This window comes from Cyrtonyx montezumae, unplaced genomic scaffold (genome assembly GCF_038088225.1).
Source record: "Cyrtonyx montezumae isolate F1298 unplaced genomic scaffold, pur_monq_1.0 scaffold_3, whole genome shotgun sequence".
Lineage (NCBI taxonomy): Eukaryota > Metazoa > Chordata > Aves > Galliformes > Odontophoridae > Cyrtonyx > Cyrtonyx montezumae.
In genome coordinates this window covers 72,472,095-72,485,373 of record NW_027072034.1, presented here as the reverse complement: position 1 = coordinate 72,485,373, position 13,279 = coordinate 72,472,095, and the positions used below count along the sequence as shown (strand labels likewise).

The 13,279-nt window shown below is 42.5% G+C and overlaps 1 protein-coding gene across 1 annotated transcript; it reads right to left on the bottom strand.

Annotated features, from left to right (window-relative positions):
* Window positions 1-3,035: 3,035 nt before the first annotated feature.
* LOC136053340 (protein maelstrom homolog) lies at window positions 3,036-12,594 on the bottom strand. The gene is made up of 12 exons (XM_065744104.1): window positions 12,463-12,594; window positions 11,935-12,021; window positions 11,143-11,239; window positions 9,727-9,882; window positions 9,162-9,203; window positions 8,459-8,586; window positions 7,056-7,110; window positions 6,413-6,554; window positions 5,230-5,292; window positions 4,290-4,422; window positions 3,938-4,016; window positions 3,036-3,151 (listed from the first exon to the last, which is right to left on the bottom strand). Exons 1-12 carry the CDS (start codon window positions 12,592-12,594, stop codon window positions 3,036-3,038), a joined length of 1,230 nt encoding a protein of 409 aa, XP_065600176.1.
* Between the last annotated feature and the right edge of the window lie 685 nt (window positions 12,595-13,279).

The window sequence follows — 13,279 nt, the reverse complement described above, 5'->3', positions numbered from 1 at the left end:
AAAGAACATCCTCTACACTGCTGCTGGAAAGGAAGGTCCCACTTGGAGTTTGTGGCAAAGAGCTCCTGGAGAGACCCGAGGCCGACCCCTTGGATTCTGGAGTCGGGCGTACAGGGGGTCTGAGGAGCGCTACACTCCAACTGAGAAGGAGATCTTAGCCGCGTACGAGGGGGTTCGAGCTGCTTTCCGAAGTAATCGGTACTGAAACGCAGCTCCTCCTGGCACCTCGACTGCCAGTGCTGAACTGGATGTTCAAAGGAAAGGTTCCCTCTACCCATCATGCTACTGATGCCACTTGGAGTAAGTGGATTGCGCTGATTACACAGCGAGCTCGGATGGGGAACCTTAGTCATCCAGGAATCCTAGAAGTGATCACGGACTGGCCTGAAGGTAAAAAGTTTGGAACAATACCAGCAGAGGAGGTATCACGTGCCAAAGAGGCCCCGCCATATAATGAACTACCAGACAATGAAAAGAGATATGCCCTGTTCACAGATGGATCCTGTCGCATTGTGGGTAAGCACCGCAGATGGAAATCTGCTGTGTGGAGCCCCACACGACGAGTTGCTGAGGCCACTGAAGGAAAAGGAGAACCAAGTCAATTTGCAGAGGTAAAGGCTGTCCAGCTGGCCTTAGATATTGCTGAACGAGAGAGGTGGCCAGTGCTTTATCTTTACACTGACTCATGGATGGTGGCAAATGCTTTATGGGGGTGGTTACAGCAACGGGAACAAAATGGTTGGCAACGGAGGGGTAAACCTATTTGGGCTGCTGAACTGTGGAGAGACATTGCTGCCCGAATAAAGAATATGGTTGTAAAGGTGCGCCATGTAGATGCTCATGTTCCTAAGAGCCGGGCAACTGAGGAACAACAAAATAACCATCAGGTAGATCGAGCTGCCAAAGTTAAGGTGGCTCAAGCAGACTTGGACTGGCGACACAAGAGTGAATTATTTTTAGCTCGCTGGGCCCATGAGACCTCTGGCCATCAAGGAAGAGATGCAACATATAAATGGGCTAGAGACCGAGGGGTGGACTTAACTATGGATGCTATTGCACAGGTTATCCATGACTGTGATACGTGCGCCACAATTAAACAAGCCAAGAGAATGAAACCTCTTTGGGAAGAAGGGCGATGGCAAAAGTATAAATATGGGGAGGCGTGGCAGGTTGATTATATCACCTTGCCACGAACTCGCGATGGTAAGCGTTACGTGCTCACCATGGTGGAAGCAACCACTGGGTGGCTTGAAACATATGCAGTACCCCATGCTACCGCCCGAAACACCATCTTAGGGCTCGAGAAACAAGTCCTGTGGCGACATGGCACTCCAGAAAGAATTGAGTCCGATAATGGAACTCATTTCAAAAATTCTCTTGTAAATACTTGGGCCAAAGATCATGGTATTGAATGGATTTATCATATCCCCTATCACGCACCAGCTTCTGGTAAAATTGAAAGGTACAATGGGTTGTTAAAAACCACATTGAAAGCAATGGGTGGCGGAACATTTAAGCACTGGGAGAAGCATTTGGCAGAAGCCACCTGGTTGGTCAACACTCGAGGATCCATCAATCGTGATGGTCCTGCCCAATCCAGATCTCTACCTACTGTAGAGGGAGATAAGGTCCCTGTAGTACATGTAAAGAACATGTTGGGAAAAGCAGTTTGGGTCCTTCCAGCTTCTGGAAAGGGCAAACCTCTCCGTGGAACTGTTTTTGCTCAGGGACCTGGGTCCACTTGGTGGGTGATGCAGAAGAATGGGGATGTTCAGTGTGTACCACAAGGGAATTTGATGTTGGGCGAGTGCAGTCGGTAATTCCATGTATATACTTATATATGTTGTGTGTGTGTGTATATAATGCATGTTAATCACTGTTCTTCTATACATATATATCAAACATGATGTAGTGATGTGGAATAAGGGGTGGAATGTCATGGTTTTATGATTTTTGGTACTGGTATTCCACATCGTAACATCATGTAGTGCATTTAGAGTTAAAGAGTTAATGCTCCAGCTCCGTGGATCAGCGATAGTTCCAGGTATACCTGTCTCAGAAGAGAAGAACAACTCCATTCCCCAGAGGACTTTGCGATGCTTTGCGTTCTTACGTGTTTACGCTCAGAGGGAAAGATAAAAACTGTCTGCGGTCACGGGACACTCTCTTTCCTTTTGGGATCGACTCAGCAGTGGGTGCTCGCTGCCGTCCGCCTTCAGCGTTAGCGTAAGGCCTTCGGTTTATCGGACACTCTCTCTTGCTCATTTTATTTGATTTATTAGCTTTAATTCCAATTATATTGTATTACATTGTGTTATTTTGCTTTCCGATATCTTATTTAGTAAATTAGCTTTCCTCCTCAGATCGCTGCCGCTGTTTTGTTCCTAGGCCCATCTCCCTTTTCCCTTTCCCCCTTCCCTGGGGCGTGGGTCCCCCGCACCAATCGTCACAGAACCGGGCCGAACCTGCCCGTAAACCGTTTGACAAACTGTCACCACACTTTTTCATAGAATATCTGCTTTTTTGCATCGAATGACTACTCGAGTTCTCAGTGGGTGGAAGAAACCAATTCTGAGCAATCCTTTGAGACCATGACACTGTATACTCTCCAGTGCATCCTGTCATACCTCCACTGCTCTCTCCATTTGTAGAGAGTTACACTGAAATTTTATCTTCCATATACAGATGAGGTGAAGGGGGTTACTAAAGAAAAAAAATAAAGCAGCACTTGTTTAAAGCTGGAGTGGCCACTAAAGAATTTCTAATTCAATGATGTTGCTAATCACTCTTGAATTTGCACTCCATCCATTAAGAAACAGAACTACCATAGCATTTCTTTTTAGAGAGGACACAACTTCAAAACATCTTCCAGTAGATCTTCTCTAAGTCCAGTAAGTAACAGTTTCATCATTTCAACAAGAACTTGAACAATCAAAAGTTGCACGTAAGATGAAAAGACAACCAACATTTTCTCCAGACAGACAGCAGTTTATTTCCTTAAGAAAAAGAAAGAGATAGAGATGTAAAGAAGATTTTCAGTGGCTGAAAGATGAGCTCAGGTCACGTGTATTTTCCAGCCATCGAGTGACTCCTCTTCCGCGTGTGATACCTGTTCCATAAGAAGACATCTTCAAAAGGAGTGAAGAATCACCTAATGAAATAGTTTACAAATGAAATAAATCCTTGAAGCTTGCATAAACTAATGGAATTTTCTTTTATATGCTGTGGAGTGGAATGTGTTCAGTATTTCTAACAGGAAAAGTGAGAAACAGGTTCTGCCCTCCATAACCACCAAGTCCATGTAAGATCTCATGATTTATATTTAGAACAGTTTCAGCATTTAATTCAGTGTGTGTTATCCACGCAAAAACATAAGGTGCAAACTCAGAGTTCTTACAGTTATTTGTCTTGCAAACCTTATTCTGTTCCATTTTGAAGGTTAGCCACATATTGCACAAATGAATCAAGTGCACATACTTTATATTAGAAAGATTTTAGCTCCAAGAAGAGGACTTGGAGCAAAGTTTTTTTTTTATAAATCCAGGAGTAACAAAATACTTGCAAGAAGTATGTGCAGAGTCAAATGGTACAACTCCAGAAGAGAGATGGTATTTTAAAGGTTGCCCTGCCTCAAAGCATCTAAACATGCAAGAAAGAAGTAAATATGACAAAACAATAAGGTGTTATAAAACAGCAGCATTCATGAGAAAAATCTGATTTTGTATAGACCTACTGACCACAGTTTTTGGTCCAGTAACAGTGTAGTTATTTCATCTAGAGAAATTCAATGATATCTGCACAAACCTAGCTCACGCAGAGCTGAGTTCTATGCTGCTGACAGACAGTAACTTCTGAGCCCAGAAATTTGAAAAAGCTGCAACTGGATTATGTTTAAATACTCTCTTTCCCTTTACAAATGAGGAAATCTCGAACTCACATCTAGAAGGGACAAGATCTTGAACTCGACTTGGAGAAAGGATGCATTTACCCCTTCCAGAACCCCTGGCCTTCATTTCCTGCAGAAAGAAATAAGCATTCAAAATAAGAAGTCTTCTCTAAAGTGGCATGCGTAACTATTTGTGATACCTGGGAGTAGTAGTAATAAATAACACACCACAAGAAACTGCCCAGCTAGAGATTATTTTCCTTTTCTCAGTCTACCAAGTATTCCTCAAAAAAAAAAAGCATCCAAAACAGAAGATGGCTAACCCGAAATTACCAAGTGTGTTCTGTCTAGAAGACTTGAGTTAACTTGAAATAACACAGGAAAACAATTTGAAGAACCTGACCTGAAAACGTGCAGCATCCAGTATCAGTTGCCTCAGATTGTGACTGAAGCGGAAATACAAGTCTTCAAGAGGCAGGTGAGCAGCTGTCAGTGAGACTCCATACGAACCAGCGAAAGATCTACTGATGCAATAACTTGACCAGGGAAATAAAGAAATCAAGAAAAGCTTTGTTAATAGGGTTGTAATGCTTATATACAGAAACACAGCATTCTTAGATCTTCAACTGACAAGGCCACCACAGATCAAGACGCAGAGATGACAGAGGGCAAAAGGATATTGTCAAAGCAGCTAACAACCCTGAATGCTTCCAAGTTCACCAGCATATTCTATCAAATTAACACAGTCACTTCCCCATGCTGTCAAATGTAACCACTCATAAGCATTAAATCCATCACTGGAAATTTGCTTAATACTGGTTGTTTTTTTTAATAAAAAATTAATTACTATTTCTCTCAAATAATATTACTACTATTGACTGAGATCTTAAACTGCATTTCTTTCCCAACTATTTGTCCTTCCCTCAACCTAAAAAAGAGAAGCTTGCGTATCTACGTTATATGTAAAACAGTATACAAATTTCTAGAGATGGACTAAAATATACTGAGAATTTCCCATCGAACTGAAGCTTAGTAAACCTCTGAAGAAAAACACTGAATTTGAACAAAGAACATTTCTTTCAGCTCTCCAATAGCGAAGGTAGTGATGACCAAGTGATGGATATTATCATAGACATCACGTTATACCAAACTGCTACAGCAGCATACTGCTTTACAGTATTAATACAAAAACTAAAGTGAAAATAGAATGAAGTCCTGGAAGTGCAAGAAATAAATAAAACTCAAGATTCAGAATCACCGTGCTCAAAGCAATCGGGGCCAAAAAGCGTGTGTAACAAAATGAAATGCCATCACACTGCAGACAACTCCTGTGAAATACTCACGCCATTTTCTTACAGGATGCCAAAGCACAGTAAAGTATATCATTCTCTTCATGCCACTTGCACCTACATAAAATGAAACGGAGGTTTACTGTCTAAGTATCTACATCTTTAATCAACGCGAACAGTTGGCCTGATCAGAAGGAACAGGAGCAAACATCAAAGGTTATCTTCTGTCTCAGTGATCATCCATTTAAAATTACACAGATGACCAACATTTACTAACAGATCTAGATGACTTATGTAGAGTTGAGAACTGCACTTAACCAGCAACCTTCCAGACACTGTGGCAGAGACAAAAGGAAACCCCATTAAATTCTGATTATCTTTAAGTTTCCCACTACAACGAAAATCCCTCTTAATACAACCATCCCCGTTTCATTCTGCAAATGTTATGAAGTACTTTTTTTTCCTCCGTTCTCTTTAATGCTTTCCTCTACTGTGAAGTAGTAGTTTCTTTCAGAAGGAAAGAAACAGCAGTGATTACTCAGTGATCTAGATGTCCATAGCATAAGCAGATTTTCAGGGATAAGTGCTAGTAGACAAAAAATTCAATAGAATTAAGATCAAATTATTAATTCTTCTTTATAACAGAAGCATACTTCAGCTTTTCTCCACTGTTAACTGTATCAGTGCTAAGTATTCTGCAATGCCTCTAGGTACTATATAATAGAACACAAGGATCCAAAAGTAGTAAAAACATTACTGTTCAAGACATGTAAGGAAAAGAAGAAAAACAATCCTATGAAATACATGCATTCTAGCATTATAAAAAGAATTCCTTCAGGAAAGTGTGAGATGTAACTTGACTCTTGAGCTTGTTTTCTGCCACTAGAAAGCACATCTAGCTCATCATCACAGTTGCAGTGTGAGGTACATACTAAAATCCAGCTTCTCAAGGCTCTGAATCTCCTCACTTCTATGACTTCAAGTATCACAATATATTTTCTTTTTTTAACTGTCCTTTAAATCAAGCTCCAGACTCAGCATTAGAGACACCGGTCTTTTTTTTTTTTTTTTTTGAAAGATAGCAACGCACATCTCCTGTTTTAGCCACGCTGTGATAAGAAATCTTTTGATGAGATGGTTTCCTGAAGAATTTAGCCTAGCTGTGCACAAGCTGCACTTAAGGCACCCAGACACATCAGAACAATACCCATTTCCACAGAAAAAGAAACCAACATACCTGGTATTACTGGAAAAATCCCACAGGACAACATTTAGCTCTCTAAACACCCAAGCGTTGGATGGCTCCTTTTGGCATTCCTTCTGGTGCAGTTTTATTACCAGGTCTTCTACAGTAAGAAGCTCCAGAGATCTCCGAACACCTATAGCCCAGAGGAAATCCACATCAGCATAACATCCACTCTTTTCAGCCAGCCTTTGTTCACTCTTCATCTTCTTCTATCCCTACAGTCACGTAAACCTCAACAAATTATTCTGCCACTGATATTAATAATATCTGGCATTTTATCAAGGCAGGTCCTATACTCTCTCAGTTTACTCCACTATATCCTACCTACAGGCCATCTTTCCTCAGAAGCTGCTAGTTCCCCCATCTGTTCCCCTACACTCACCTTCTCAGTAATCTCACTGCTTCTGCACCTTTTTCTGGTTGTACTCTTCATCTGCTCATTAGCCGGTTAGCTGACTAACCATGCAGCATTTATGGGGAGGGAGAGAAGAAGCACACGCAACAGTTCTAGCTATCAGTATCAGCTTTTATGAAACTCCTGAGACCTGAACTCCTTCTGACAAATACAGCAGTCCATGATCAGATAACCCTCCTTTCTTGGAGAAACAAAAGCCAAAAACAACTGTTTTCCCACCTGCTACACTAGCCATTCGTTCAAGACACCAGCTGATTCGGAATCTGCCATCAGACTAGAAAAAGAAAATCTCAGTCACGTTCAAGAACATAATAAGTACAGTATATAATTTAATATCTGCAAGACCTCAGGCTGCACTTAAAAAAAATCATTCCCAAAACAAAAGTCCATGTTTATATACAACCTCCCGGAAAATTACCTTGAAGAGGAATCAAATACCAAGGCAGTCTTCCAACCAAATCTCAGGAGAAATTCTGGGCTAATACATGGAGACAAGTTAACTGTTAACTCATACTACAGCCATCTCTACTAACTGCTGTATGTTATTTTCCCTCCATGCACAGCACTTGTATTTATATATGGAGCCCAAGATCTAGATCCTCCACTCCTTTTATGAGTTAACTAGCACTAGGCTCAAGGGGAATAAAAAAAATTATATATAGTTGGCACGATGCTTACATTCCTCTGAACCTCAGTGTTTTATTTCACTCATCAGCAATTCAGCAAAAATAAGATGTACAGCATTCTCACGTGAAAAGTCATTAAAGTGTAAAAACATCCTCAGAGAAGCGAGATTACCCAACTATTATCCAGTACACTCAACTTAAGTACAATCTTAAAAATTCCAAACAGTGTCAGAACAGTCTGAAATGCTCATCAATAGACAGAGCCAGACACGCAGGCTGTGAATAAGTAGGCAGAAATTGTGTCGCTCATTTCTGGAAAGGTTAGCTTCTTTCTCTAACAGAGCAGGGGTTTGTATGTGTGGCTAGGTGTGGAAGGAAAAAGAACAAAAAAGGAAGCTTGCTTATTTAGGTTCCATATCATTTTTAGTTCCTGCAAAAAGCTGGAAACAAAAAAAACAGGTTTCAACTGCCAAACTTATGTAAGGTAATTTCTTTCTATAATGGAAGAAAACTTTGAGTGTGTCATCGTCCCAACCTCCCCCATCACTCATTTGCACACAGAATGCGCATTAGAGCAAAGTCTCTCCTTGATTACCCACTGGAAGAGAACTCAGGTTTTGATTTTGAGTGCCTTACTTTGACCTTGTGTAGGTTAAGACAAATTACTAATACCAAATGGTATAGTTAGTCAAAAGAGATTGTATACTTTATCTTCTGGATAATCCTTCTAAACAGACAATTGATAAGAAGAGAAACACTCAGCTGTTTCCAAAGATTGAAGCTCGCAAAAGAAACTCCACAAGGGAGGGATCTCTTGCAACAAGAGATCCTTCCCTGATGGTGGTCAGCCCTTAAATGGGGTCCGGGAGAGGTGGAGTCAGACACCACCCCTTCCAGTCATACAGGTGCACTGCCTTCACCTGTGCTCCCACAGCTGCCTCACTGCTCACCTCAGGTGATCAGTGGTTCAACAGTTCCCTTACACCCTGATCATACCTTGCAGTAAAAACGAGGACAAGCACCTCCAGCTGGCTGGGCAAACTTAAGAAGTTCACGTATGACAACTGGGTAGCAAGTACGCGAAAGACAAAATCCAGACAGAGGAATCTTATGAGTGGCATCACCTAGCAAAAGGTGAAGAGGATAAAATTTTAATTTATGAGAAATTTTGTTTCTTAAACCACCATCTGCCCTCCTCTGTAATTTGATGTATATACATCTATACTTAAAAACAATGCCTCTCTTTCCCTACAGAGAAGATGTGTAATTGAAGCTACGAAAACCTTATTTCCTGAAAAAGGCTAGCAATCTGGGCTGTGAGCAGATGCATGCACATCTACCCCTTTTGAGAGGTCATTATCTAAATACTTGACGTAGGATAACATAAGCCAAGTTTGTTCCCTGTGCACACAAGGGGAGTAATTGTACTAACGGAAAGAGACAATCTATAAACACTGCTTAAGAGTCACGAGGGAAACACAGCAGTGAAGAGCTCTGCTGTTTGAGGGTACAAGAAATAAGCAAGGTGACTGCAGCAAGCTGTCCTCTCACCCCTTGCTCTTCAAAAGATGACAGGAAGTCCCCAGAAGGGGAAGCTTCCAGGTGAGACTTACAAAACAACTGGATATAGAACAGATAAGCAGAATCCAAAACTGTAAAGCCTTGCATAGCACTCTTCTTCTCCTCCACTGATACTCACTAGCAGCCTGGCAGTGATACCGAAAACCAAGTGGTGGTACTTCTGCAGAAAAACACGAGGAATGGGAGAAAAAGAAACAACCGTCATCCATCACCACAGTGACAGATCCTTAACTCTGAAATAGGCAGCAGATTTTTATTTATACAAAGGAGCAGCTTCACCTTCCCCTGTGGCCTTGTACAACTACCACAACTATTCTTGAAAAAAAATATTTTCAGTTGCATTCATTTGAAGAGTATATTGCATTGCATTTATAAGTTAAGCCCAGAACAAACATTCCTCAGCACGAAATAAAGCACAAACATCAGAAGTGCCCTTTGGATTTATTCTGCCCTCTACAAAGCTTCATGCAGACCAAGTACTTAAGTAGATGTTCAAAAGCAAGCAGAAAACAGCAATGCTCAGTTATTTAAAGTAGAAGTCTAATCGCTTGTAGCTAAAGAAATAAACCTATCTTAATATCAGAAATCTAATGAGCACAGCAGCAACTGGCACTAGAAAACTTCCCTCTCAACCCAGAGCAAGATGAACTACTTCCAGGCTACCCCCCTTCCTTGGAAATCACCTGCATCTATGAAGTGATGGAAGTCAGCCATTATGCCCTCCTTCAGGGAGTACTTGACACACCCGATTTCACAAGGGAGGAAGCGCTGATCACAGTGGGACGGCAGCTTGCCGTGACTGTAGATGTCCAGGAAATAGAAGATGTCTGCAACCACAGCTGAAAGGAAAAAAAGAGATATAATTTTGTTACTTTAATTAAAATTAGAAAATAAAGTATCTTCTATTGGTTTTGAATGACCAAACAATACTTTAACTAACAGTCACAAACGCTACATAATGCTGTTTCTGAAGTTAAAGATAGTACCCACCCTTACACTGTGCCCCTCATCAAAACAAGTAAACAAAAACCTTATTTGTTCTACTGAAATGATGTAGTAGGCTAGATTCTATGATACTCAGCACCACCTGTCCCAAGCTTAAGTTCTGGCACTACTTTACATGGATCTTGATTTCCACAAGCTGCAGTGGGAAAGGAAGACAGACCTCCTGAGTGGAGCTCTTTTCACAAAGAAAAAAAATGAATCAGGTATGGGCAACCACGCAAGACTTTCACTGAGAAATATTAAGGAGCAAGATCATAAAACGCATCTCGGACTCAGCTGAAAGATCAGTTATGCCAGCTCAAGTCACCATCATCAACCTGATCAAGTTTACATTATAGCAACAGCTGAGCATAGATTCTGGCAGTGAGAAAGCTAACAGATATTACACTTTTTCAACAGAGCTACTATTTTCTGAGCCTGCATAACTATGACATGTTCAAGAGACTAGTTAGGTAAAAGGCTTGAGCAGAAACTTGACCAAACAGCACAGATACAGCTTCTATTAACTGGCTGTTTAACTTCTATTGCAAGTGTCACCATCTATCATTTTCCACAATAAAACATGTTTGTTACTTAATTCTAATCCAAACATCCATTTGAAGACAAGGTACAGATGGTAAAAAGCTTGCTTTTCAAGACACGTGGAAACTAGCCAGGATGTCCCACAGGTACTGACCAAGTACTTACCCATTTATATCATTTATATTATATAGGTGTTAGATTAGTTTGAGCTTCTTGCCCTTGGATCTCAGTACGAACATTCTATTATCCCAAACCTGGATTAGGCCTTGTAAATCACAAATGTCAGAGCAAAAAGCCCTGAGGGAACTGTAAATAATGTATTAGTAACAATACACCCATTAAGCTAAAAGAAAAACAGGTAGTGGAATTATTTCAAGGGATGCAGAGGAGCATTTGCACCAACTACACGAGGAAAGGTCTTCGTGGGCCTACACCATCACTAAGAACAAGCACACATCTGACAAAGGCAACTACTGACAAAATGAAAACTATCTTCGTACGGGTACAACACAGAATATCTTTAGAAGGCAAGCTTTTATCTAACAGCACCGGCTACTGTAAGATCACTGTACCCTGATCACTCATCCATGATATAGCAGAGGCATCAAGAAGAGATGTCACTCTGTACGTCTCTGTAGTCACGTGAGCAGGTACTGGATTCTTAGGGCCCTAGAAAAGATGAGAAAACTCCATCAACTAACTCTAATGAAATTCATCACCTCTTACCAAAGAAAGACAGGATGTCCACTGCTCATTATGGCTAAGTGGAACAAATTCTTAGTGTGTATACAAGTGCCTGAAGACTTGAAGGCTAAGGCAAGAATACTAACAGAGAACGGTTATCTTAGTACCTCAATCAACACACAGTTGGAAGGAATTTCAGCTAAGCTTCTGAAGTGTAATAGAAGTATTAAAAAAAATTGTTTTGTTCAACTTAATGATGCATAGAAGGAAGTTTTCAGACTGAAATCTTCAACAATTCCCACAACTTTGATAAAGAAACCTCAAAACGCTCATTTGCCTTTGATTAGGATAGGTATTCATCTGAGCTGATAAATCCCTGAGTAACTAGACTTTTCTGTGGCTATGAGACCAAGAGGGAGTTGCAGTTCTATTAATAAAGTCCTGCACATCCATACACGAACAGTGAGCTCTTAGGGCAGCAAAAAGATTTGGGCAGATGCCCAGAAACCTCAGAGGCTTACACGATGCAATCTAGGCATAAAGTGTGAGTAACATCCACATTCACATTCCAGATAATTGTCTCTGCCTGACAAGGGCTGATAATTATCAGTTTACAGTACTCAGAATGAGCAATTAGCCCCATTGATGCAAACACCACTTGCTCCTTCCTGCACCTTTACCTCCTTGGCTGCAGCTTGCAAGGATTTCTTTTCCTTCCACTTCAGAGCCTTCTCTGCATAGACCATCTTCTCCTCCTTTGTCAGCAGCTTGAAGCAAAGAGAACCATCAATGCCTCTGTACCTCTCCCTTCAGCAACCCCACAAATCAACGTTTCCTTGCTTCCAAACGGAGTCTGTCAATTCTCACATAACTCCCTCACAAAGCCGTTTGGCTTCAACGCAGGGCACCCCACGAGCACACGCTCCCTCAGCACCCAAAGGCGCTGCCATCCCACAGAGGTCTTCCCCTGAGGCCGCCCTCCATTCTCCCCAAGCCCTCTCCCCTGAACAACAGCCCTCTCCCCTGAACAACAGCCCTCTCCCCTGAACAACAGCCCTCTCCCCTGAACAACAGCCCTCTCCCCTGAACAACAGCCCTCTCCCCTGAACAACAGCCCTCTCCCCTGAACAACAGCCCTCTCCCCTGAACAACAGCCCTCTCCCCTGAACAACAGCCCTCTCCCCTGAACAACAGCCCTCTCCCCTCACCGCCCACTCCTGGCTGAGGTGAGGAATGCCATCGCTCACTCGGCTCACGGGCAGGCCGCGCTGCCGCAGCAGGGGCAGATGCTCACGCACGAAGAAATAGTAAGGGCTGCGAGAGCGCTGCGAGCGAGACATGGCGGCCACACGCCTCGTCCTCCACAGCCACACCACCACAGCGCTGCAAAGGGGCGCTGCTGGCGGGGAGGGAGTACGGCGGATTAGAGGGCGCCTGCTTTCCTTTTAATGTGTGGGTAGTGCCGCCTCCTGCAGGTGCAGAGTTGCCGAAGGCCTTGAGGGCTCTCAAAGGCAGTTAACGGCCTCAGCAGCGGCCCTGGGACGCCGCCCTGAGCTGGAGTTCGTTGAAGCTCGAGCCTGGGGGGCAGCCTCGTGGCCCGAGCTTGGTTTTGAGATACGTAACAGGAGTGTGGAGGAGCTGAGAAGGCGTGCATTTGCTTGGAAAGGCAAGCTTAGTTATTAAAAATATTTTGAGAGCTCATGTCTTAGGGCCGCAAAAAGATTCCTGGGGATAGAATGCTTTCCCTATGAGGACAGGCTGAGAGCTGGGGCTGTTCTGCCCCAAGAAGAGAAGGCTCCAGGGAGACCTGGGAGAGACCTCTCTATCTAAAGCTGTAAGAAGGAGGAGGACAGACTCTTTAGCAGAGCCTGTGGTGATAGGACAAGCGGAAATGGTTTCAAACTAAAAGATTTAGAGCGAATATAAGGAAGAAATTTATTACAATAAGGGTGGTGAGAAGCAGGAACTGGTTTTCCAGAGAGGTGGATGCCCCATCCCTGGAGACACCCAAGGTCAGGCACCTGA

What these genes read in the sequence shown, in the direction of transcription:
- LOC136053340 (XM_065744104.1), bottom strand. Translation starts at nt 12,594, where the DNA reads ATGTCTCGCTCGCAGCGCTCTCGCAGCCCTTACTATTTCTTCGTGCGT. An exon ending in TGGATGCTGCACGTTTTCAG is followed by an intron (nt 4,017 to 4,289) that starts GTCAGGTTCTTC and finishes TTCTTTCTGCAG; the next exon opens with GAAATGAAGGCCAGGGGTTC. An exon ending in AGATCTTGTCCCTTCTAGAT is followed by an intron (nt 3,152 to 3,937) that starts GTGAGTTCGAGA and finishes CTATTTCATTAG; the next exon opens with GTGATTCTTCACTCCTTTTG.